The sequence below is a fragment of the Malurus melanocephalus genome, unplaced genomic scaffold (genome assembly GCF_030028575.1).
Source record: "Malurus melanocephalus ecotype Western Australia unplaced genomic scaffold, MMel_1.1 scaffold_0, whole genome shotgun sequence".
Taxonomy (NCBI): domain Eukaryota; kingdom Metazoa; phylum Chordata; class Aves; order Passeriformes; family Maluridae; genus Malurus; species Malurus melanocephalus.
Window position 1 is genome coordinate 2,585,971 of NW_026623232.1, and position 25,016 is coordinate 2,610,986.

General features: G+C 36.7%; 1 protein-coding gene across 1 annotated transcript in view; it reads left to right on the forward strand.

The window, feature by feature from the left end:
• Positions 1-25,016, forward strand: part of NPAS3 (neuronal PAS domain protein 3) — a 401,776-nt gene that overhangs the window by 352,036 nt on the left and 24,724 nt on the right. Inside the window, exon 6 of the mRNA XM_057385383.1 lies at positions 20,609-20,802. Coding sequence (XP_057241366.1) covers positions 20,609-20,802 — 194 coding nt within the window. The remainder of the gene's footprint in view (positions 1-20,608; positions 20,803-25,016) is intronic.

The window sequence follows — 25,016 nt, forward strand, 5'->3', positions numbered from 1 at the left end:
TGAGCTCAGAACCACCTCACTATCTTTCCTTGCTTGGAGGAGTGCTAGTGGAGGTTTCCTGTAGACAGCAAATGATTGAGGTGGTTCACAAAGTGCTTAGTCAATTTTCAGAATGAGTGGTCCCTGCCTTAGGAAAATTACATAAAAAAACAGTCCACAAATGAAAYTGGTTAATCATTCAGGTTGATCTAGTCAAAACTAATTTTCTATCAAAAAAAATGTTGAAGCAAAAATCAGACTGATAAATTTACACATATGTATGCCCCACAGAAACCCTGCTCTAGAAAATTCTGACATGAGATGAACTCTGTTTATAGTCCCTTCCTGGACTGATGTAACTAGTTCTGAATTACACATAAAGATGGAGGTAATGGCCTTTTTCCGTGAATTATGTTACCTTAAAAGTGTAAGTGGAAAAGTGATTACATGATTAATCCTCCCTCTCTCTTTCCCTTTCATTGTTCTCCAGCACTCTCCTTGAATTAGAATTTCCCATTCTTAATGCTCTTAGGCTCTGAGGCTTGTTGGAAAAGAGTATGAGAGTACATACTAGAGAGTTATTCCCTTTTGAATTAATAAATTTAAAATCTTTAAAAACAGTGAAATAAAATTTGTTCAACTGATCAAAAATATGAAAAAGAAATAAAAAGAAAAAATTATAATTYTATTCACTGCAAAACTCAGAATGTATTACCATTACAGCTGTTGTCTGAGATACATATGGGAGAGACTCCCTGTTTGTTCTCCACTGAAAATGTATCACATCTTCCTTATTTAATTTTTTTTTTTCATCAGTGAAAGACAGTTTTGTATTTAATTTTTATCTTATCTTAATTTTATCTCCTTTTCCATTTGTTTTCCTCCCTTTGAGCGTCACAATTCTGTCCAGGTAAAAGTTATCCCACCTTCCATTTTTCTACTGTCTTACTTACTCAGTCATATGTCAAAGCTAATTTTAATTCAAAATTACTTTGTTCAGGTCCAGTGATACATTTTCTACTCCTCTGCAGTATCCTATTATTGTTTTGTCATGTTTACTTGCCTGTCAGATTGTGCTGGAATTTTCTTTGTTCAAACTTTCATGACCTGATACTGTGTTCTGGAACAAAGCTTAACTAATGGGATCAAGAAGCAGTCAAAGCATCAAACATCATCAGAGTCAGTAGTTGCCAGCTGTTTCCAGCTCATCAACTCATCAGAGGTGTTAGTATGTATCCATACATACTCTCCACTGTTTTATGGAATAGCAATCTCATTATAAGCTACTGCTGAGGTGGATAAGCAAACATGAGGAGATTGCCTTGTGCTTTCACTGTCACTGTGGCAATCTCTGGATTGGGTATAACCAACATCTGTTGCCTCTCCATCTCCCATGAAGCTGGCAACCAAGAATCAAAATTCTTGAAGACCCGTCAGTCGAGTTAAGGACATCCTAGGAAACCTTCCTGCTGTCCTTTCCAGTGGACATACTGCATAAAAATAGATCAATTRCTATATATGTTAAGAAATGGTTTGGTAAATTTAGTTTAGAAATTTTGATGGGGTTTGCATATCTAATTTCTGCAATTCAGTAATGGAGGATGCAAGTTGGGTTAGCTATACCTCATACTCCAGCTAATATATATATATATATATATATATATATATTTATATATTCTAAAATATAAAAATATTTTAAATACTTAAAACTCCAGAGAAGTGTTTTCACTCATGTTTTTGGGGGTTTTTTTTGCAATGGTATCTTTCTATAAACTCATTCAAAATTAAACATTCTCTGAGATTAAACATTCAGATTTGGTTTTTAAAATCATAAAGTTAGAATTCTTAGAATGAAAATTTTGAAGATGGAAATCTAAATTTTATGTTGAAATTTTATGCCTGTCACAATTCAATTATGAGTCTTTTTCATTCTATTTCTGCCTTTTTTCAAAATTTAATTTTCTTTTTTTTTAGAAAAACTTGAGATGTTGGATAAATCTTCAGATCTTAGTTGAGGACTTGAAGTGCAGGTTTTGGCAGAATTTAGATTCATTAATCCAAGAGGGAAAGAGAGTCAAAAACTCTGATAGAAAGACAAAATTACATTACACTCACCTTGTGATACTGTTCTCTTGGTTCAGTCCAAAATTGAAATGATTGTTTCTCATCCAAGTGAAACATTCACCTGGAGTTCAGAAACAAGATGTCCCTATTCCAAATCAATTTGGAATTTCCAATATATCATTGCAGAAAACCACCTTCCATTTCAGGACGATAGGAAAGAGAGGGCAGGAGGGGTTTGCCTAATAGTCTAATGATTTTCAGATGTGAGCTCTGTTGGAGGCAGATTTCGTTCCTTCCTCTGAACGAGGGAGTTCACATATCCCACTTTACAGCCTAGCCTAAATTTTTTCTTCTCCTCTAATATTTCCCCCCCTTGAAATCTTTTCTGTCAAGTATTTTACTCTGTCCCAGAAAGGTGTTCTGACCTTTCTCTGTAGGAAGAAAGAAAACTGCAGAATTTAGTATTTTATCACATGGTTACTGCCACACCTCTTTAATTGAGTGAAGAAGGAATAAGAAACCAACATCAGGAAGCATTATGTGAAGAGTTTTCTAAATGTCAGCACATGCATTCCCCAGACTTTTCAGCACTGGGAAGACTTAAAGGTAATTTGTCAGTGAGAAAGAACTGATCGAGAATTCACCCATGTAAATCGATGACCTTTTTGTCAAAAGGAAGTCTCTTAGCTAGTAAAGATGCAGCATGACTTAAAAAGGAACAAAATACTAATGGGCCAATCTGAGTCTTATGAAGTATCTACTTGTAGATATAAAGATATGGTTCAAGAAATAATGGTCTGCAACCAGATTCAGACTGGGATTCATTTTATGCCTTGATATAGAACCGTGAGTTTCTATTAGAAGAGCTGTCTGGAAAAGCTTGGTTCACACTCATCATCTAAATACATTACCAATTTTTTTTAAGCGTTCAGTAGCTAAGAATTCCAACTTCTCAAAAAAAAAAAGAAAAAAAAATTTCATGGCCGAACATCTTTTAAATGGGATTTATAGCCCTGTTCTACCATCTGGAAGAATGAATATATGTTAGGCATTCAGCATTGCAATAGCACTATTGAAATTAACCACTTAGTGTTATATAAAAGGCCTTTTTAGTAGCAATCTTCTTTACAAGAAAGATTCAAGCTTTGATCATTCCTCACAATAACTGCAGCTGTAGTATTCCTGACACCTGAATCAGGATGTGCTTCTCCTCAAATACTGTCTTAAATGTTCAGATGGCCTCAGAGTTGTGATTTGCCCCAAACTGAGTAAAAGGGAAATCAATTCTGGGTCTGGAAGGAAAGAAAACATAAAATTGAGTAAACACAGATTGCTTTTGGGGAGGTRTTTTATTTTCATAAATTCTATATCAAAGTATAAGGGATATAAAAAGATAATATTATCACCAAATTAGCAGTAATGGCCTTTGATTCTGGTTTTCAGGCAGTAAAATTCTAAAGCCTCCTTTTTTAAAAGTCAGCGGATACAGCAGTGAGAGAAAACTATGGGAACAAAATTTACTCTGATACAAAATAAAATATTCAAAATGGACAGAGGTCAGTTCCAAACCAAACCTGCTATTCTTTCAAGAACCAAGTGTTACTGAGTCACAGAGATAAAAAATGTTTGATACACTCTCATGAGTAGCACTAATTATCTAGGCATGTGAACTCCTAGTGCAGTGTGAGACTCTTTGCAGTGTTAATAGCAGAGATCAGTGAGTGGGATGAGAGCAATGAGTTCTCAGCAGAGAGGGAACCAGAAAATACCTCTGGTTATGCACTGGGAGAATGGTATTTTGCTTCCAGGAAGGAATGCCTACTAAAAAGGCAGGTCYTCGGTCCACAGTGGTTTTTTTGAGTTATCCACCAGTGTTGTTTACCAGTGTTCACTGTTCATGGCTCTGCCTTTCAGAGGAGCAAAGAAAAGCACACAAAGCCAGAATTTACTTTTGGACAGAGAGAGGCTGCTGCCACATTTCTGCTTCAGTTGATTGCTGCCAGTAGATATTTTGGTCCATCTCTGTTTCATAATTTAATGGTTGTTTTAGATGTGCAAATGCATACAGTATTAGCTTTTTTATCTCTATCACTTGCAACAGTTCACAGCTTTTGTCAAAAGTGTGTAGAGAAAAGGCAGTAGGCCCATACATTTATTTCCACGTTTTTTAAACTTTATGTGCAGTTCCCACCTGTGAAAAGCATTATGCTTTATTGGCTTTTTCCTGTTGCTTWTATTGTCATTTATATTAATGAATGTACTTTTGCAACACTCCTCTGAGTCTGGAGAGTGCTAACATACCAAGATATCAAGTAATTTGCCAAAGATAACAATGGCTGTTTGTGTCAGAGCCAACTGTGATTACACGCTGTACTTCATCCTCAGCCTTTCCTCCTAACGCATGAATATTGTCAAATCGTCTCTGTGCTCCAGTGCATCACACTTCATTTTCTCAGGCTGGTACTTCCTTTGTTTTGRTGGTTGCCCTGAATAGACAAAATGAGATGCTGAAGGAAAAAAGTACTCAGACCAGACTGTGTGAAGTTTAGCAGAACTTTCAGTAAATCAAAAAACAAACAAACAATTTTTTTACAAAGAGACCAAAACAAACAAACAAGAAGAAACAAACAAACAAAACAAAATAAAGAAAAATATGAACTCCTGCTCTCAACTGGCCTATCACTGACTATAGAAGAGCTACTCCAAATCCTTTTCCTCAGAAAGAAAACAAAGTAATGTGACAGTGGAAAAATACATTTTCCTTCCCCTTGGATTTGGCCCAGGGAGCTTCTTGGGGCTGGCGTTCTTGCCACATTTTTGTGGGACAAGAACAGGGCTGGTAACATCCACCTTCTCAACTGGCAGATGGCCTGGCTCCTTTCAAGCTTTGCTGTTCTTATATCAGGAAAAAAAAAAAAAACCAAACTTACATAGAGACCTTTGGTTTTCCCAATTTGATTATTATTTTTCATTATCCACCATAGATGTTTCCACCCTAAAGATTTACGAACTACTTTGAAGCAATAAATGTAACAAGTAATTGCAAAATTGGTAAGGAATCATTATTCACTGTAGCTCTCTATATTTGATCCAGCTGTAAATATTAGAAGACCAAAATACTCCATTTGCTTTTGCAGATAACTCTGGTTTGTATCTGCTTTTCACTTTCTGTGTGAATAGGTGTTTGCATAAGGTTCAAGCCCATTATTTACTCAAAAGCCAACTTATACTTTGGTGTCATGCGAAGCAATGAGGAAGAACCAAGTTCTTCTGTACTTACTCTTTTGACAAAACAGGAGAAAAAAAGGCACAGAGCATTTCAGATATGTCCACGCCCAGTGTGTCATACATGCAGCCAATAGTCAAACAGGAACCATCACTCAAGGCTTTCATTCCCTGACTTTACCTGTAGCAATGACTCCTGGATAGGGATCTGGACGCTGATTTGGTAGTTTTACCGTCTAGAACAGAAAATTGATCATGAATGTTTCAGGGTATGTTTCCCAGAGAGAATTTCTCTAGTGTAAATGTCCCTTTTCTCTACCCTTCAGAGTGCATATTCACCACTAAATAACAAAGTAAGCCATTATGCCTCTATTTGTGGATGTCTAAGCTGCTCTGTTACTAAATGTTTGARCAGGCCTCTTGATTTGTCTGAAGAATGGTTTGTGGTTGAGCCCATCTGCTTTACCCTATGGAGAAAGGAGAATATAGATGTTTAGTGGAAGGAGTTTCAGTTTCTCCTTTTTACATCATTAGGAAGCTGACGTTCTAATAATAATAATTCCCATTTGACATCATGGAGGTAAAAAGAAATCACTGCTGACATCAAAAATGAGGTGATATTTCAGCAGTATTATTTCACTGAAGATAAAATGGAAGTCTTTATTACTCCCAGTGCTTTTAAAGAAAGCTGAGCAAGGCTTATACTGACCCTGAAGCCTACATACCTTAATGCATCTCTAACCAGTATAAAATAAGAAATTTTAATTGTTACTGTTACATTTTTTGTCTGTCCCTCCTTAGAACCAAGAATTTTGTGCCTGCTTAAAGGAAAATAATCACTATCTAAAAATTACCCTGGCAATCACAATTATCTTAATTTTCTCCATTTCTTAAAATTCATAAAAAATACCCCAAACAAATGAAAACACTAAGTGTATTACAAGATGTGGTAATTTTCCTACAAACTCCATATTGGAATCTTTACTGAAAATGTCTTTACTTTTCATGTAAATTGCATAAGTGGTCTGAGCTCTGAAGAAGTTACCCTGAGAAGGTTTACAAGTTTTATTTCACTTTTTATGGATAAGTATTKTATTCCCTCTGAACTTCTGGTGCTCCTGCTGTATGAATTGCTTACTATTAAAAGGACACAGGCAAGGTCTGTTTCATCAGTGGTAAGCAATGTTTTCCACTTTTATTTCTGATAGCACATTAGATCTTCCCATTCCCTTTTCCCTTTTTCAGACACATTCAGTTTTAATTCCAATCTTTGTATGTTTTTCCATCCTAAACCAAAACAAATGYAGTTGAGTGACTCTATCCAAATATAAATGGAAAACAGAGTATCTTACTGATATTTGACAATATTTCCTAAGTTTGAGATCTGTTCTTGGTCTAGTGATTTATTTGTTTGTTTGCTTGTTTTAAGGGATATATGCAAAGTAATACAGACAGCATACAATCACAGCAATAGGACCACCAAAGCTGGTGCCTTCCAAAACTAAGAGCATTGCTCCCATCAAAAGAAAGTTCAAGAATTATGTGTTCTTCCCATGGCCTCATTTTACAGAATTGGTCCCATACTTGCAAGTAGTGCAATTCTCCTCCATAAAGCAAGAAAAACCTGATCAAAATTGTTTTTCACAATCAAGCTTAAGGAATTTTTGCAATTAAATATGTGGTGGGATCATCACATTATTTTGTTCCAGGCAAATATGTTGATAACATGAGTCACAGCTCATCTGCTGTTGAGTTACTGCTTCTCAGTTATTCTCACAAATAAGATCTGAATTCTTAGAGGCATGAAAATATTTAATGGTTATAAGCCTTTTAAAAATCAAAATTGGTAGATACTAGTTACAGTGAAATATTTAAATCTGATATGAACTCTGCTGTTCCAATGTAAACGAATCTCATTCTATGCACAAATAATTTGGACCTTTTCCCCAAGAATCTGTGTGTGCATGAGCAGAATGCTCAATTTTATTTCATGTGAACTCAGTGGCTCCTTTCACTTTTGACATATTTTGGAAGGTCTGAGGTATCAGATAAATATTTCTGTTCTTGAAAATTGTTATCTTATTAGATTTTTCATTAATTTCTTCTTGCTCAGGTGCTCAGAAATGTGTAACTTTTTTCTTAAAAATCAGCTACTTTCAGTTCTTTTGATCTATTGCATTGTTACAAAGACTGGACTGGTTAAGTCAGCACTAGAAGCAGCACTGTGCTTATGAGATACCTGAATGTAGAGCCCTRTTTCAATCAGCTCACAGGGCATTTCTGGATCCAGCCTCAGTCTCCCACAGCCATATGTCCAGGAGTGGGGCACTGGACACAGTTTTTCCTGAAAAAGCAAGCAGCTGATTCTGCTGCACACAAACATGCATTATGGGTTGTTTCCAGTCTCTTTACAGTCATATGCATTTGTAAATTTTTATATGGTTGGAAGATGCAGACTTTGATGGTACAGAGCTCACAGAAGAGCTTTAGATCACTTGAGCAACCACAGACAAAGTTTATGTTGACAATTTATCAGCTCTTCTCCGTCAAGGAAAATTGTTTTTTAGTGCCTGCCTATTAGCAATCACATGCATATTATGAAATTGAGTTTTGGGGAGGACAGCCTGCCATCTGTCTTTTCTGCCTTTTTTTCACAATGCATCATTCTAAAGTTAAAACTTTCTGTGCTTCAAAATGAWATAAAATATGAGATGTCTATAATAGAGACACTTGGAAAGAAAAATGTACTAAGTAGAAATGTAAATCTTTATAGACTTTATAAACAGGCAGCTACTGATGCTATACTTTATATTTTAGCTTCAAATGTCCTCCTCATTTTCTACATGCCATAGTGCTGATAATTAATTAATATATATMTCAAGGAGTGTGAAAATGCTTCATAAACTCTTTCTGGTTCAGGGCATTTTTTGTGTGAGTGAAATGGAACTGCAAATGCCTGATGTGGAGAAAGAAAAAGATGTGTGCAGCTTCCTTTTTGTGTTCTGATATGCTAAGATTTTATCAATAATATTGTTTTCCTGTAAAAATATCTGCCTCAGAGAAAATCTGCTGTGTAGCTGTCAGGATTACACCTCTTAGAATATACCTGTGGTGATTCTGTTRAATTGATAAAAACAGAACACTCTGCTATGTAGAAGGATTGCTAAAAATATTCCGAAGCCCTTTCATGTGTAGCAGCACTTGTATGGCAGTACGTTTATTGTGCTATAAATTCCATCACTGATTTTGGCCATTTCAAATTGATTCTGCAGTAACTGTAAGTAATGAACCTTACAGACAGAGCCAAGGAAAAAAAAAACCCCAAGCCAATAAACTTGTGGCTGTAGGAATACAAATTGTAGAGTTCATTTAGTCTCAGTTTTTATCAAATCATGCAGTGTATACCCCACAAAGCTAGGAAATGTATCCAACAAAATATACAGTGCCATAGTCCTGACTCACTTTAAATTTAGCAGCTAAACCAGACAGTCAATTACCCAAACTGTGTTTGTATGGAGTGTCCTGGGGATTTCACCTGAGATTTAAAGAGGGTGCTCAGCATAAGCAGATGAAAATGGAGAAATTATAATAGAAGTGACTTAAGCAGGATAATAAGCCAAATCCTGAGCTGTTTTACATGGTCTAAGCAATACCAGGCACCTCTGAATTTCATAGGGATGTAGATGGATGTGCAGTGAGCTGCTAATGACTCATCAGGTCAAAGTATACAAAAGTGTCCAGAAATTTACATGTTTCTAGCCTATTTCCCTTCCTTTACTGGAAAGTTCTGCCATGTTAACAAGATATTAATGATCCCACAGATTTTGACAAAAAACTAATGTGCTTGTTAAAGATTTCTACATAGGAAGGTTTTAAAATCCATCTAAAAGATGCTGTTCTCAGGCTTTTCACATTAGGTTTCCATAGGATTTGTTAAATATTGTATACATTTCTTACAATCTTTTAGATCATTCAGAGTCTTGTTTTACAAATAGACCATAGATCCAGTCCCACTAAGTCAGTGGGCTGTGTATGAGATTAAAGGATATAAGAAAGTGCATGTATGTTCCACTCTCAGTTGTACATGATGAGCTAATTACCCATTTTAGCTCAAGTGCASAAAAGACTATTTTTCTTCCACAGAGTTTTCCTACCAACATTACAGGAGAGAGAAGAAAGGTCATGTTTTATATTCTTTGCAAAAATAAATAAATGTCTGGGCTGGGTTCCTGCAAGCCCTGCAGCRCTTCCATGCATCACAGCTTGCACGCTCATGTATCTTACAGTCTGAGTGCTGAATTCATTCTGTGTGCCTTCTTGTACCTAACTGCATATTTTTCTGAATCTTKATGTTGTCTGTGAGAGATATTAAATCCTCATTTTGAGATCAAAATGCTTGAGTCCATTCTAGTCTTATATAGCAATTTGTTGTCTAAGGCATATTCCTTGCCTCTCTCTAGAAAAAAGTTTATTTTGTCAATTTGTCCACTTTACAGCAGCAGCCTAAGTGACACACAGAGCRAAAAAAAAAAAAGACAGAAACTGGGGCTTTCAGTTAAACACCAAATATGGTGAAGGCCGTAATAAAATAATGAGGTTTAGGAATGCTATTTTTCCTTTCATTCTGCTGTTTTGTGTTGCAATGAGGAACTCAGTGAGTGAATCTGAAGTCTCGTGAATAGCCCCTGGTAACTAAGAGCAAAGAAACCTTGCTCGTTATCTCTTCTCCCTTCCTGAATGAACATTTCAGCCATTGTAAATGAGTGTGACATGAAGGGCAAATGAATAGCTTATTCCAGATGAGAAACATTTGACATCTCAGCAACCTGTAGGTTGTTGTAAAGGTGCAGATCCTGTGCCCACGGGATATGGGGTAGGCATGCCGTTCATTTCCTTGTGACCTAAGATTCAGACCCTCACATGAGAGATTCCCAGCCTTGCAGACAGTTAGTCCTAGGTGTTCAAACTGACATGTGGATAGGACTGCAGTGTGTGAAAGACAGAGCTGTCCCCATCTTTTCTGGTTATTTTATTGAATCCCATATGAAAACTTAGCCAGTTTTCAGGAAAGGTTCAGTGTGAATTGACAGATGGCATCCCTGCTGTATTTCATTTATAAATATGATTGATGTGAAGGTAATTTTTTGGTAACCTGTTTCTAAAAAAAAAGGTATTCTGGTGGGTWAGTAAAAGAAAATTAATCTCTGCATGTTAATCTTGCCAACTTTTGAATTAATTGCATGAGAATGACAATCAATTAATAAATGTTAAGCAAACAACAGAAAATCAGTGAATTAAAAATTACTAAATTGATTCCGATGCAGATAAAGCAAGAGGCTACCATAATTCTTTGGTGTAGATTCAAGAACACGAATCTTGTCTCAACAGTTTTTCCTCCCCATTTATCCATGTTTAGCATTTAAAACAATGGTGGTTTATTATTATTTTTACAAATAAATTGCTATCTATAATCCAGCTTGCTGCATTAAGTGGATTATAGAAACAAATCATAGATAGTGGTCCATTTGTAGCTGTCAAGGAGAAGGTCAGAGCTTTGCAAAGGCCATCCATCTCCAGGTGGATAAAAGGTTTTTCTTCAAAGAGAAATCTCACCCCATGTATGGGTGGGCTTTGTCCAGTAATGACAGTAGAGGCAGCTGCTCCTCTGGAAGGGCTGTCAAGGTGTGCCCCAGCCTGCTCCTGCAGCCCAAGGCTCTGCAAAGCACTTTGGGGCCTGGGGTTTGTGGTTTCAATGCCAGCTACTCTTTGTCAGGACCCTGTGAGGTGTATTCAAAACTGTTCCAATATAACACTGAGAACAGTCAGTGAACTACTGGCATTGACTTGGCAGCCATACCAGAAGACTTTTGCCTCCCCTCTTATGATCATTCCTTTTCTCCATCTGTTTGTAGAGGCATTACCATTCCCCTGCAGAAGCTTTTCTGAAATTTGCAGTCATATTTTTCATAAAATCAATTCATATACATTGCTGTCTTTTTTTCCCTTTAAACTGAAAATTTGTAGTTTAGATTCATATTAGTGCCATTGATGGGAGCATATTAAAAATCATGGAAAGCATATTAATAATTATGGAAATTAGTATTTTTTGCCTACCTCCACCTTTGCTTTTGTCACAGATGTGGCATTCTGCAGGAAAGCTCACACTTTCTGTTGTGCAAGATCTTTTGGTAGACCTTGTGTGCTTGTGTACAGTCAGCAAAAATTGGGGCATGCTGGGAGAAAGCATACAAGTTTATTAAAATAAACAAAACTATTGCTTTTCACTGTAGGAAGATACATCAGACACCAGTAGCACAAGCAGAGGAACCTTCGTATTAATGATATTCAAATAATAGTTCTGTGCTTTCTCCATTGTGTCCCTGCTTTACTATATAAAAAACTCAGCTCTTTCTACCCATCTAGCCGCAAAATTAGGAAGGGTGAATGTAATTTTTCTYGACTAACTTCAGAATGAGTTCTGGGGCTGGAAACACAGGTGGAGAGCTTGAGCAGAACATAAACATTCCTGTCTTAATCAAGGTTGACTTGGGGAATCCATTTCTGTCTTTAMAAACAACAGCATTTTCTAAATCTTTTTCTCTGTGTGGGGGAAAAATACATTAATATCAGATATTTTTGTTTTATCTAGTCCTTTCTCACTTATCARGTCCTTGCAGAGAATCACCTAAGGTAATTGTTGGACTGCTAAAAACAACATCAAACAAAACAGTAGGGAAAAAAACCCTAACAGAACTTCTTTATTTCTCCCTGCAAAGAAAGATATAAAGAAATTACATCAGAAGTATACTTATTATTAGTTGTCTTTACTGCAACAAGATTTAGTTGCCCTGATGTTGAAACTAACTTAYTTTAAACAACTTTTTCACCCTTTCTGTTGCAGAATGATGTAGCCATTTTTCACCATCCCCCAATTCTCTGATAAACTGCATTGGAACTGATGCAACAGAAGTCCTTTTTTAGGTTTAAATTTCACTGCTGGCAGAAGCACCAGAATTCTGGAATAGTGAATTTTGAGAGAGTTTGCTCATGGGCAGGGACGACTGTTCCTTCACTGGAACCCTGCACACTTCAATAGCTAAATGCTTTCAACTTTTTTTTAAATAGCGTTAAGGAAAAAATATCCTCAAGGCATTATTTTTAAAGGAGACTTCAAACATTCCATGAGGAAAAAAAAGCAACATATTTGAACAGCAAGGGATTTGAAGTGGCAAATCTGTTAAAGTGAACCGATCTTTTGAGTTTCAGGGTTAAATGAGTATTGACCACAAATTAGGGATGCACACTACTGAAAAATCTAAGACAACCTTCCTAGCCTGACCAGCAGTAGCCAGACTCTATAAGAGATCATTTATAAATAAGTTTATTATGTTGGCTAGATTTTAAATTAACTATGTTTCATTTATTCCTCTGAATTCAACATACAAAATCCATTATAACATTTGCAAGAAGTGCAAGAAAATCCCAGGTTCTTAATCTTTTTTACTACATAAACTTAATTCTGCCATAACTCAATATTAAATATTTTAGAGTTTATATTGTAAAGCATCTGTGAAGCAAACAGATATGCAAGGGTAAATCTGCTCATCTTGAATCCTTCTGCAAATGGTCTGCTCTGGAGGTCATATCAAAGAGATTCTTTTTCCAGCTTAAACCTGTCTTTTCTAAATAGATCTCAACCTGATCTCATTTAATGCATTGATGTCTGGTTTCTAAGTCATTATATTTGCTGTATTACATATCAAAAGGACTCTTGAGAAATTCCCCTGAATTGATAATTCTAATTTCTTATGTATAGCTACTCTAWATTCACTCTGAGGACAGCTGTATTGTATGCTAAACCACGAATTGTAAAAATTGATCCCTTTGTATGTAGGTTTGTATTAAATTGAGATACTCTATTTTTTTCCTGTTTGTTGCCACACATGGGTTCCTGGTGTCAGTTTGTATTTGGCTGTTTGAGCATATTAAAGTTTTGCTAGTGCTTATGATGTTCTTGCCAAGAGCGCTCTTGCAGCAATCTGCACTAGAACAGTCTTTGTGCCAATTACTTCAAAAAGTATTCTTTTATAAACCCAGTTTTTATGGCTACTTTTTCAGGTTGCTGTGTGTTGATTTCATTTAGTTTCTTTCTTTTTCCATTTTTTTTACACATTGATCTTCAAATGCTTTTAAGGTTTGCATTATGAAAAGACAATACAGTGTTGATAGAGATGTTAATAAGATCTTATACAGGTTCAAAGGGATTAAAATAAAACCTAATAATTTAAATTACTAATACTGCATATATTTAAAGAATGCTGTTTAATAGTGGAAAGTTTGGAGCTCTTATTGGGATTATTATGAAAATGGTAACCTTTGCAGTTATATAAAGCAAATAACTGTAAAATTATAATGTGCAATGACTCCACACAATATTYCTTGAGTTTCTATTATACAGATGTTTTCAGAAGTGTCAGCTCTACAACATCATTTGTTTAGAGAAAAGAAGCTTGCTAATCCATTGCAATTAATGAAAAGTCACAATACAGGAAAGGATTATTAACATGTTTGACAATACAAATATGCTTTTGAAGGGACAGATTTGATCGTGCAACTTTTACTACTGCAATGTACACCAGTGCAAGACCAGACCTCAGAATTCTGACATGAGGGCCATCATGGCAATAAAGACAGATATGTGCCCATATACAGCACAGGACACTGTGCTATGCTATACTAATGAGTAACTACTTATCTGTTATCACAAATTTAAAAAATGTAAATGTGCCATGTAACAGAATGAAAAAGCCATAAATTTAGGATCTAATAATGTTAATCTAAAGGATCCATAAATGCTTGTGCAGCCTTTGGTCTGTTGTTCATTTCCCAGACTTTAAGATTTGATAACTCTTGGAAAACATTTGTGTACTCTTGAAAATGCTTTTTGTTGTTGTTTTAATGGCAGCTGCAGTAATCTTTTATTATATATATGTCTTCCAAGAGCGTTCTTAAGATAGCCTTAACCTAGACAATGTAACTTGGGCAATGTTACATTCTTGTTTTACCTTCACACTTTTTTTGAGAGCTAGAAAGCTGTCCCCATTCCCTTCTCTTTTGTTTATTATCCAGTCAGAGGTAAGTGGCAGATAAGACCTTCTGCATCCTTAGGTTGAGGAGCAAGCAGTTTATGTGCTCAAAACAGTAACTTCAGCACAGAAAAGGTCTGTTCCCTGTGGTGTACTTGAATGAAAGTGTGGCTATTGTGCTTGCTGCTGATCTCAACATTCCTCATATGCAATCAATAATATTCTGCTCAGGTCATTTTAGGGATTGAGCAAGAGCTATGAACTGAGCCTGCCACGCTGGGTTGTTTCTCACATGATGCTTGTCTTTAAGCACCAATGAGTCTAAGGTCTCATAAGGATACCTTTTTTTTAAAACCCTTAGGATTAGCCTAAATTCTGCCTGTGACTACTTTAAGCAGTAGAATAGCTTTTGAATCTTATTATTTGGAGAGAGCGATAACAGAGGAAAGATAGGAAAAGCCTAGAGTGTCTCCAAAAACTAGTATTGACTTTTTCACAATAAAATATGTCCTGAGACCAAATATGCTGTTTAAATGTAAATACCATTTCCATTTTCAGACTGTCTTTTGCAGGTGTATTTGAAGGGATTTGAAATGTACTTGTAGATGGAAAAGAGGCTATTGACCTTGAAACTATGTATGTGTTAGGAATAATGTTCTCCCTCCTTGAAATCAGACTTGTATTCTTTGAATGGGTGCTCAAGACCACAATCTGAGCAGTGGCTCACGTGACAATCAACGCATAACTCAATCAYAACTGACTGCAAGGCTGCTTCTCAGGAATCATAGATTATTGCCTTGTCTTCTTTTCATCCACCATGGTTCTGAATGAATCAGTGACARCTGTACTAAGTACTACTTTTCTTTGTTCTGGTGTGGACTTGATATAAAAGGACAAGGTTCGTGTGTAGAAGCAATGTCTTTKATTACTTGCATTATTGTAGTCAGAAAAATAAAAAAGCAAATATGCAGGATTTTCAGCATGCAAACTCTTTTTCAAGGCTAAAACTGAAGTACCAAACTTTTGAATCAAATAAGTCTTGAGAGCAATTACTGTAAGCAGACAGGTTATTCTATTATGCTGTCCAAGAGAAAAGACAGATGATGTTTATGAAGTTGGMGATGGCTTATGTTAACAAGGGAAAAGATGGTAAAATGGTTATTTTATAGTTTAAAAGAGACAGCAAATCTAACATTGATTCAACAGCAGCRTACATACACAAACTTTATTTTACATGATGGATGCAAACCCATCATGTAAAGTGCCCCATGTGTCTTCTGTGTGTTAAGCTAAGTGTATGAGGTGGAGAATTGATCCGCCTGTGTACAGCAAGTTGGGTGCATTTGGGACATCTCAGACTTGCTGCCCATGTGGCATGATCAAACACATTGCAGTTGTAGTGGCTCATTCCTTTCAAYACCAAAATGTCATGCTCCATGGGATCTCCTGTTAGTAATACTGCAGTGTTTATGGAAATGCAGCAGTAAGTCTGAGAGTGGGATATAAGAGTGTTACAGGAACTGCAAACACAAGGCCTTACCAACCTCTCATATCCCACCTACTGCTGAATGATGACATTTCTCAAAGCTTTCGTGAAGACTGGGAGAGCGGGCTTTGATCTCAATGAGGATGGAGGTGTAGAAGCACAGAAACAAATTATTTGTGATCATGAGAAAATGTGAGCAAATACATATGTTGTAGTGACTGYAGTGGGACACAGGGAGGAAAGGTGAGAAAAACCGATACTGAAATTTAGTTTGATAGATGCGGTTATATTTTGATGTCAGATAAGGAAAAATTTTCAGATATCATTGCCTAAATTCCTGATGTGACAGCGGAATCTGGTTTGTTTGTTTTTTTTTCAATAGTCCAGAAAAAAGTCTATTTCCAAATGTTCACTCTTTTCTTAGAAATCACCTGAAACTATGTAGGACTCATTGCCTTGCAGAATGTTAAAACATTTGTCTCACTGGTGACACAGTGAGACACAGTTTTGACATGATGTATATGTATCAGTGAGTGAAGGAGCACACAACTCTGGAAGAAAAATGTGAGAAAATGGCTATAGGTAAAGATTTAGGTCTTGATTGTGAAAGTATAAAATAACATCTTTGAGAGACTAAAACATATATATTTATATACACACACATATGTATCCTTCAGAAGCACATTTGTTTCTGTAAATGATTTGTTTGTAAAATAGCTTAACAAATATCTAGGTGAACAAATGAAATTAGGATTTTTTTTGCATATGACTGTTTTCTAAAAATTGATTCTAAGCAAAAATTTTAAGACTTCAAACTTAGTATCTCAGTAAGTGAGCTGGAGGGACAATTTCTGCCAGTGCTGTGGATTCACACGCACAATAAATTGGCATCATGATTTGCATGGAGAACAAAAGCAGTAGTTTAGAAATYTATTTCAAATTGAAGTTTAAGTTTTGAAGAGCACAGAGACAGCTGAAAGGTGAAATTCACAGATTTTTCATGCTTGCAGGTTTTTATAGCCTCTGGTAACGCATGTCCTTACTCTGACATCATATGTATGTGAAAAAATGAATGTAATATTTAAAGATATCTTTTGACAAAGAAAGAATTTCCATCTTCAGAGGTGAGATTTACCTTTAAAGGATGATGTGCAGGTTCCAGATGTGTTTTTCGATCGCTGAGCTTTACTTTCCTTAGGTATTGACAGAGGGAAGGTTTTATCAAGGTCTTTGTGATGTGCTTGTTTATAATGAGTAGACATTAGTAGAGCACATCTAAGTGCATATCGCTAACAGATGACTAAAGAGAGCATATGGCAGGGAAAAGAAATATATATTTGTCCAACCAGTATGGCTTGTTAACACTCCCACACTCATAAACTGTGTTTACATGTACTTACAATATTTTGCAAATCCGTTTTCTAATCAGCTAAAAATAAAAGCCAAATAATTTTTTTTTTCCAACATTGGAGCATCAGGCAAAGTTGATTTGGGCTTTTTTAAAATAAAGCAATTAAGCAGTACAGAAGATTTTTACAGTATTTGTTTTGCTTCAGCATAACATCTTTACAGCAGTCTATGTGTTTTTTTTATTTCACAGTGTTAAAAGTTTTATTTTTGCAAAATGCTTTTTTCTTCACGCAACTGTCTATCCAAGGTWACAGTACAAGCAAATAATAGATCAGAATGGCCTAAGCAAAATCCTGGTCTCAGTCAGGCCACATGGTTTATTTCAACCATAAGATTTCCCTCTGCCTCTGCAGGATGAATCACTGAATCATAATTACACTTACTAATAAACAATTTGTAAGTAAAAAAGTCTCTGAATAGTTAACCCTGTCCGGCTCCTGGTAGAGTGAAAAAAGGATTTTTTTATTATTAATTTAATTTAGGAGATAGATGAAGAAATGGTGGAGAAATCTGTGCAGCTCTTGACGTACAAAGTTTGTGATGATGCTGTGATCAGGAGTCTAACATTCACCCACCTTTCTGTAATGGACAGAACACGGTATCACGTTCTTCTCTTGCTTTGACATCTAAATGTGCCCCTCTATTCATATGGCATTATTAGAAAGAAGAGTTTAAAGGTTGATTAGGACTGTTGCATACTTTTCAGAAGGAAGCTTTTATAAAGAAATCTGCACAGAAGAGCTGCATTTACTTTTAATTTTCAGTATATTCCTAGCAAATTTTTATTAAATATTTACATCTGGAGCCAAGTATTGTCCTTCATAAAACAGTTTATTATTGCAATTTAGCTTCATTAAAGTCAAAATACTGCTTTAGGATATGATAGAGTAGTGCTGCGGGATTGAATTATAAAGAGATTAATTTTAGCTACAGGAGATAATTGACCCTATAATTCCTATCACCCCTAATCCCAGTTCAAATGAACCAGTGTTAAAAGTGGCAATACTCACAATATAGACAAGGTCATGACAGTTAGAATTGTTTTTTACTACCAATTAGATTTTCCCACTTGGTGCATTCGACTAATGTTGTCATAGAAAGGGATTTCAGGCATGGAAACACAGTTTCTTTAGAGGCGCASAGGCACTGAACTGATGGGCAGTTTGCTGTACATTACCCAGCACACAGAATCAGAATGCAATTGAGTGCTGACCCCTGAAATTTGAATTCATCTGGGGATTTAGAACATGTTTTGATCCATGGTAGAGTTAGGAACAAGCTAAATAATTTGAATCTGGAAGCAAATTCTCTTGMAATTCAGCAGTGTTAATATATGGTGGTTCTAGCAGATTTGGAACTGTCTCGGGCAATACAAAAACATCTGAGGTGTTTTGCAGATGAAGAATCAGAAAAAAAAGTGAGGTACTGCCTGAATAGAGAGTTGTTCAAAAACAAATCATGTTGATATTTAGCTGCAAATGACATGAAGGTTTAGAAAAATACAAAGAATAGATATATATGATCTAGCTTAAAAATTCCCTCAAGTGTTAGTACCAACTTCAAACATATTAGCATAAGGACTCTTGTGAAAAAAACAACAGAACAATGATACTTTTTGCATAACATGCTCAATATTAGATAAATTKTCACATTTTTACCAGTTATCCATCAGCATTTTTCCAAGCATTTACAGATTTGAGTTTTGCAGTAAGCTGAAACTGCATGATAAAAAGAGAAAGATAATGATAAAAAGCARATGTACATGCAAGCCTAGCTAGAAGGAGCAAAATATACTATTACTGCCCCTCCTGTGAAGTTAATCCTGTTTCTTTTAGCTATTTCTTCATTAGTTAATGAGGTCTTGAGTAAAAGAAATAATTAAAGGGGTTTTGAAATGGTGTTTTTGCATCTTTGCCTTTAGGAACTTTTTCAAATATTCATAGAATAGTTTGCCCTTCAGAGGCGCATTAAGTGTGAGTTTAGGCAATAGTTACTTTAAACATGGGTGGTCAGAAACTTGTAACTGAAATGGCCATACACAGCAGCTGATCCCTTTCCTCGTTCAGATTCTGGCACTGGCTAGGCTCAAAATGTAAAATACTGGTGAAAGGAGATGTTTCAATGATTAGGTTAAGGAAAAGGAAATAAACTTCAAGGCTTACATCTCAGATCTGTTAGCATGGATTAGATTTGAATTTGGATGCACTTTGTGATCTGCAATTTTAAAAATTAAAAAATTTCTTCTCACTTCCTGTTATCAATCTCACATCAGAAGTAAAGAGCTTGTCTTCTGTCTTTGTGAGATAAGTCTCAGTGCACTTGTAACTACACCCCATTTCTGTCACCTCCTGGTATCAACCAACATCTCTGTTGACCTCTGGGTAGGGAGTCTGGGATGACAGAGAAAGGGGCCCTCATCTCCTGGAAGTCTTCTCTTAATGCTGATGTTCTAGCGCATTCTGGGGATGTAAATCGGGGCGAGSCTGAACCTGCTAATTCTTATGCCTCTCTTATCCATGAGTACAGGRACTGCAGTTTCCATTTTCATTTCAATATGCTGTATTTATACTCTTTTACAGGATAAAACAACCTCTTTATCCACAGAACTCCTGAAGGAGTGAAACTGGAAGTGGTGAATTATTCTTTTCCCAGAGTTTCAATTTACTCCATCTCAGGCAGCATTCTTAGAATTCCTGGAGCTCTCCATACATGCCTAAAGCACTAGGCAAACGCATTACATGTCTAGCAGCTCTTTAAATGCTTTACTGTGGATGCAGGAAGRCCATCCTGTCCCTGAGCTCATAGATCACCTGTAGGCTGTTGATTCTCAAATTGCCAACCACAARGAAGAAATTCAAGGTAGTGAACAGTGTCTCCATGGTGTAGGTGACTAACAATTCAATGAAATCTGTTCTGGAAAAGTTTCAAAACCGCTGATCTCTCTGTCTCATATTCAATTTCCAAATGCTATAAAATTGTTAATTTATTAATTTCTGGCTTCATTATTTTAGTTTTATCCCATTCTCCCTTTTGTTGAATTTCTGCTTTGTTGTTGTTGYCTTCTTTCTTTCTGTAACAACCATCCCAGCAAAAATCAATACCACAGAAGTTCTTAGGTTTTTATTTGATGAATGTGAAGCATTTGCCTGTTATGTTCTTTTTGCCATAAGGACACATAGGGCAGGTTGACAGGCAATATTACTAAGCTTAACAATGATACCAGCTGTTACTTAGTACAGTTTTAAGCCATGTTAAGTGAACTGTAGGGAATAGTAATGCTGTCCTTCAAAAGAAACYGATGTCACAGTTGCATTCAGAATTCACTGGGTATTTTTTTTTCATTGTTTTTATTTTCCAGGTGATCCATATAACAGGCCGGTTACGTCTGAGAGTATCGCTGTCGCACGGGCGGACAGTACCCAGCCAAATCATGGGGCTCGTGGTCGTTGCTCATGCTTTGCCACCTCCTACAATTAATGAAGTCAGGATTGACTGCCACATGTTCGTCACTCGTGTGAATATGGACCTTAATATCATCTACTGTGAAAATAGGTACAGCCTTTAGATCCTTTATTTCTTTATTTTAGTTGTGTGTATTCTTTGTTCCATGGGCTTGGCAAGAGGTTTTGAAATTTTGGAGTCTTGTAATGTCATGCTGGTGTTGTATGAGAGTATTGAATTCACTTTCACCATCACCACCTTCATTTTCATTACATTCTCCGAGGATAAAAGTAAATAAAAAACTGTAAATTGCAGGGTGTTGTGCAGGAATAGGGGAAGATAGACCAGGACATATTCCTCTAAGCTTTCTCTGCTTTTTACAATGTTTCACTGACCCTCTTAGAGGCAAGATTTGGGACTAGACAGACGTTGATATGACCTGTATGCCTGTCCTTATGCTCCCCCATCCTCTCCTCCACAAGTTTTTCCATCTGAAGTTTTAAAGTTTTCCATTTCTGAACCAATTTGCAGATTACAGCRTATCATGCTCAGCATTTAATGGAACAGAAGCACAGATGGCCTAGATAGTAGGCTAGAGAGGTGGGATCTGTTGCAGTTAGAGGTGGGAAAACTGTAGAATAAAATTGGTTAAGGCACACTGGGAAAGACAGCAGTGAAATGGGAACAGGTGACGAAGAGTTGGCTGGGGGGGCTACATTCCATGTGGTGGTGGTGAGTGGTCTCAGAAGGTTAAAGAGAAGATTTAAATTCTGCTTCTTGCTCCTGCTGGGGTCGGGTCAGGGGGGCACAGCCAGGCAGGGCTGAGGGGAGCTGGGCAATGGCAGGGGCTGCCATGGGGGTCTGGGCTGGGGGGTACGGGAAGGTTGGGGAAGCAGAGGGGCTGATCAAGATCATTAAGGTCTCAGAGCCCTGAAAAAATAAAAATATAACCCAGGGGATATGTATTTAGAGCAGAGTGAAAATATCTGAGAAGGAAATTACAAGTAACAAGTTTGGGTCCATTGATGGAAGTCTGAGGTATGGGAGAAAGGTTGGAAAGGAAGAAGGAAGATAATGCATCCAAAAAAAATTTTGGGAAGGGAACTTACCAAAAAGTGGATGGAACAAGAAGACTAATGCAAGGTTTTTTTGTGACAGCAGCCCTGGCATATTATGAGTGGAAGCTCTCTGATAAGAGCTATCATAATTGCTCAGTCATAATGGAATACCTATGATCAGGACAGCACATCAGTATAAAATTTTGTAAAAACGAATAAACTCAACTGTTTTGTTGAATCAGGATCTTAAATAATTTTAAATAATCTTGGATTTCAGTTATGCGGTTGTCTTTGCTGCCATGTTGCTGTACTGCTACAACATTTTTTTAAATAATATTACTTGACTATTAGACAGAACATTTTGTCTACACTTGCAAAGCACTATCTAAAAGTCAATATATTGTTTTCATTTTTAAGCTTAGAAAAACTGCTTCATGGAAAATGAGTTTCACAAAGTCACAGAGAGTGTGGATTGCAGCATTAAAGTTTGRGCTTTTTGCCTGTGACTCTACCCTGGGAGCATCCAGCTGCTGTGTAATCTGGCAGCTGGCAAAAGAGCTCTGGGGATTAGGAATAGGATCTAGAACAAAACTTTTGCCAAAGTCTTTGATTTCCCTGCGACCTACCTAGGTAGCAATGGATAGCTGCTACCACTGCAGAGTTTTTCAAAGGCCTCTGTGAAATGAATTGCTGGTATCTGTCCAGTTCCGAATGAACAGATTCCCTTTTAACAAAATCACCTGCACTTACTSTTACCTTTTTTGGCAACCTCAACAAAAAAAGCCAGGAATCAAATAGATGTGAAAAACAAACTGTTCCATCAGGTCAAGTAGAACATGAACTTTTAGGCCAAGTTAGAAAGATTTATGCTTTCTCTGTTGTGATTTTGGCATTTTTATGAGCCCTAAATTGTATATGTGGGGTTCTTTTARTTAAACATTTTTTTCAAACATTCCCTTTACATTCACATATCAATAGAACTTTCAAATGCCTGAGAAAGGCATCAATGAAAACTGTAAAATGTATCCTGTGAGGTGCACTGATTAGTAATCACATAGGAAGCGCTGACAAGACATGGCAAACTGTGTTAAGACAGGAARAAAGTGTTGAGCTTATTAATGTTTTTCATTTTTTAAGCTGAAGGCAACATTACAAAGCGACTTTTCCTTGTTTGGGAGGGATTTTATCTCATGCTAATGCAGAATGCATTTGGTGGCACTTGAATGTACATTGTAATAGCATAATGTTAAGCCCCTGTGTCACTGTTAAAAATTGTTAATGAAAATCATTTCAAATAGTAGAAAYACTTCTGCCAGTGCTGGGAGGTGAATGTGAGCTCACTGAGGCAGCAGGATTTGCAGTYATGGAAAATGAAATAAGACTGACAGAACTTGGATTTCATAGCAGCTACAAAGAAGAATATGACTGTAAAAACTGGAGGAATAGTAAAAACAGAAGATGGGAAGGAATTAACTGAACAGCTGATTGAAGCTGTCAGATTAATTACCTGGGTGTTTGCCAAGGCTGTTCTCTGTGTCAGGAAGTTGGGATCTCTCTTCTGGGGTTATAGAAAAGGARATAAGTATCCCATCCTGAATAGAAGGGCTTGACTCCTGGCACTTGYGGGCAGCTACAAAATTCTTTGTGGTGCCACAGTAAAGCAAGCACAACATTGATGAAAACAGAGAAAAATGGATCCATGCTGGGCAAGCTGTAAGCACTATTTATGGAGCAATGGGGAGTTACTGGCAGCTGCAGGGAGTGTGGAGCAGAAGCCACGCCACTTAACTGAAATGAATGCTCACAGCGGACCGTTGGATCAGCAGGGGTGAGATCAATAGTACTCCTAGTTTTCCAAGTGGTTGCCTGCTTGCAACAGYAGTGAGCAGGAGTGACATTACTCAAGTCTTTGGGTGCATCTTGTTACTTTCCTCTCAATGAAGAGACTTGCATCAGAATCCTGGCAAGTAACAAACTTGCCAGCCGTTAGCTTCCCTCTGAGACAAGATCTGTTAGCTAGTACACTGGCAATTTCTAACAATTAGTATTTTCCTTTGAGAGTGTAAGATACCGAGGTAACATTTTGTTGTCTAAAACATGGTATGTTAATCTGTGTCTGTTTTGCAAATGTAGGATTTGTGTCATCTAAGCTTCACTAACTAGTCTAAAATAGTCTAGGATTTCTTTATTAGTCAGTGGAGTGTGAAAAGCACCTGCAGAGGACAAATCATCTCAGATGGTGATAAATAACTAAAAGCAAAATGAAAAGACTGCTGCTAGAGCGCATCATTAGTCTGTGTGTTTTCAGAGACAACTGTTAAGGATTGGAGACCATTTGGAGAGAGAAAATAGCCCAGTTTAACATGAAATGTGATACCATATCTGCTAATATGTGCCCAAAACGAAATAACCACGTGGAAGAGCTTTGGCTTGTTGGCCATGGCAGTGGTTGTCAGTTGTTCCTTCAGATATGCACAAAGCCTTGTGTAGGTTGTGCTTATGGATGAGGTCTGTGTGTTCAGTGGAACCAAGTTCCTGCTCATCAACCTGTAACTTTATTTTGTCAAAGGACTGGAGTGCCATAAGATCTGTCTCATAGCAAATGCTCTAAGATACACTACATATAATTTATTTTATCCATGCAAATTATTTCTTTTCCTTCTTTAGTACCTTTGATATTAACATTTGTGTTCTATTCGATGGAATTTCTTTTGTTTCTGGTCTTGGTGCTGTTGCTTACCACTGAACATCACTTACATCTGGATATTCTCTCTCATTCTTTGACATCTTTCATTGTGAAAAATTCTATGTACTTAGGTCTGTTTAAAACTGATTTTCCTTAATATTATGGAATCATAGAATTATTAAGGTTGGAAAAGATTTTTAAGATCATCAAGTCCCACTGTAAACCAAACACTGCCAAAACCACCACTAAAACATGTCCCTAAGTGTCACATCTACACATCTTTTAAATACTTCCAGGGCTGGTGACTCAACTACTTCCCTGGACAGACTATTCCAATGCTTAGTAACTCTTCCAGTGGAAATATTTTTCCTAGTGTYTAATCTAAACCTCTCCTGGCACACCCTAAAATCACTTGGGGAATTGTGAATCTTTTTCCACAGCTGCCTTGCCATGTTTGTTATTTTTTATCCCTGAATTCCTTACACAAAGGTGCTGTGTCACAGAAATAAAATCCTGAGTGAAATTTACCAGAAGGGGAAGCAGAATGATAATCTTCTGTGTCAGCCCTCTGAGCTGCAGCA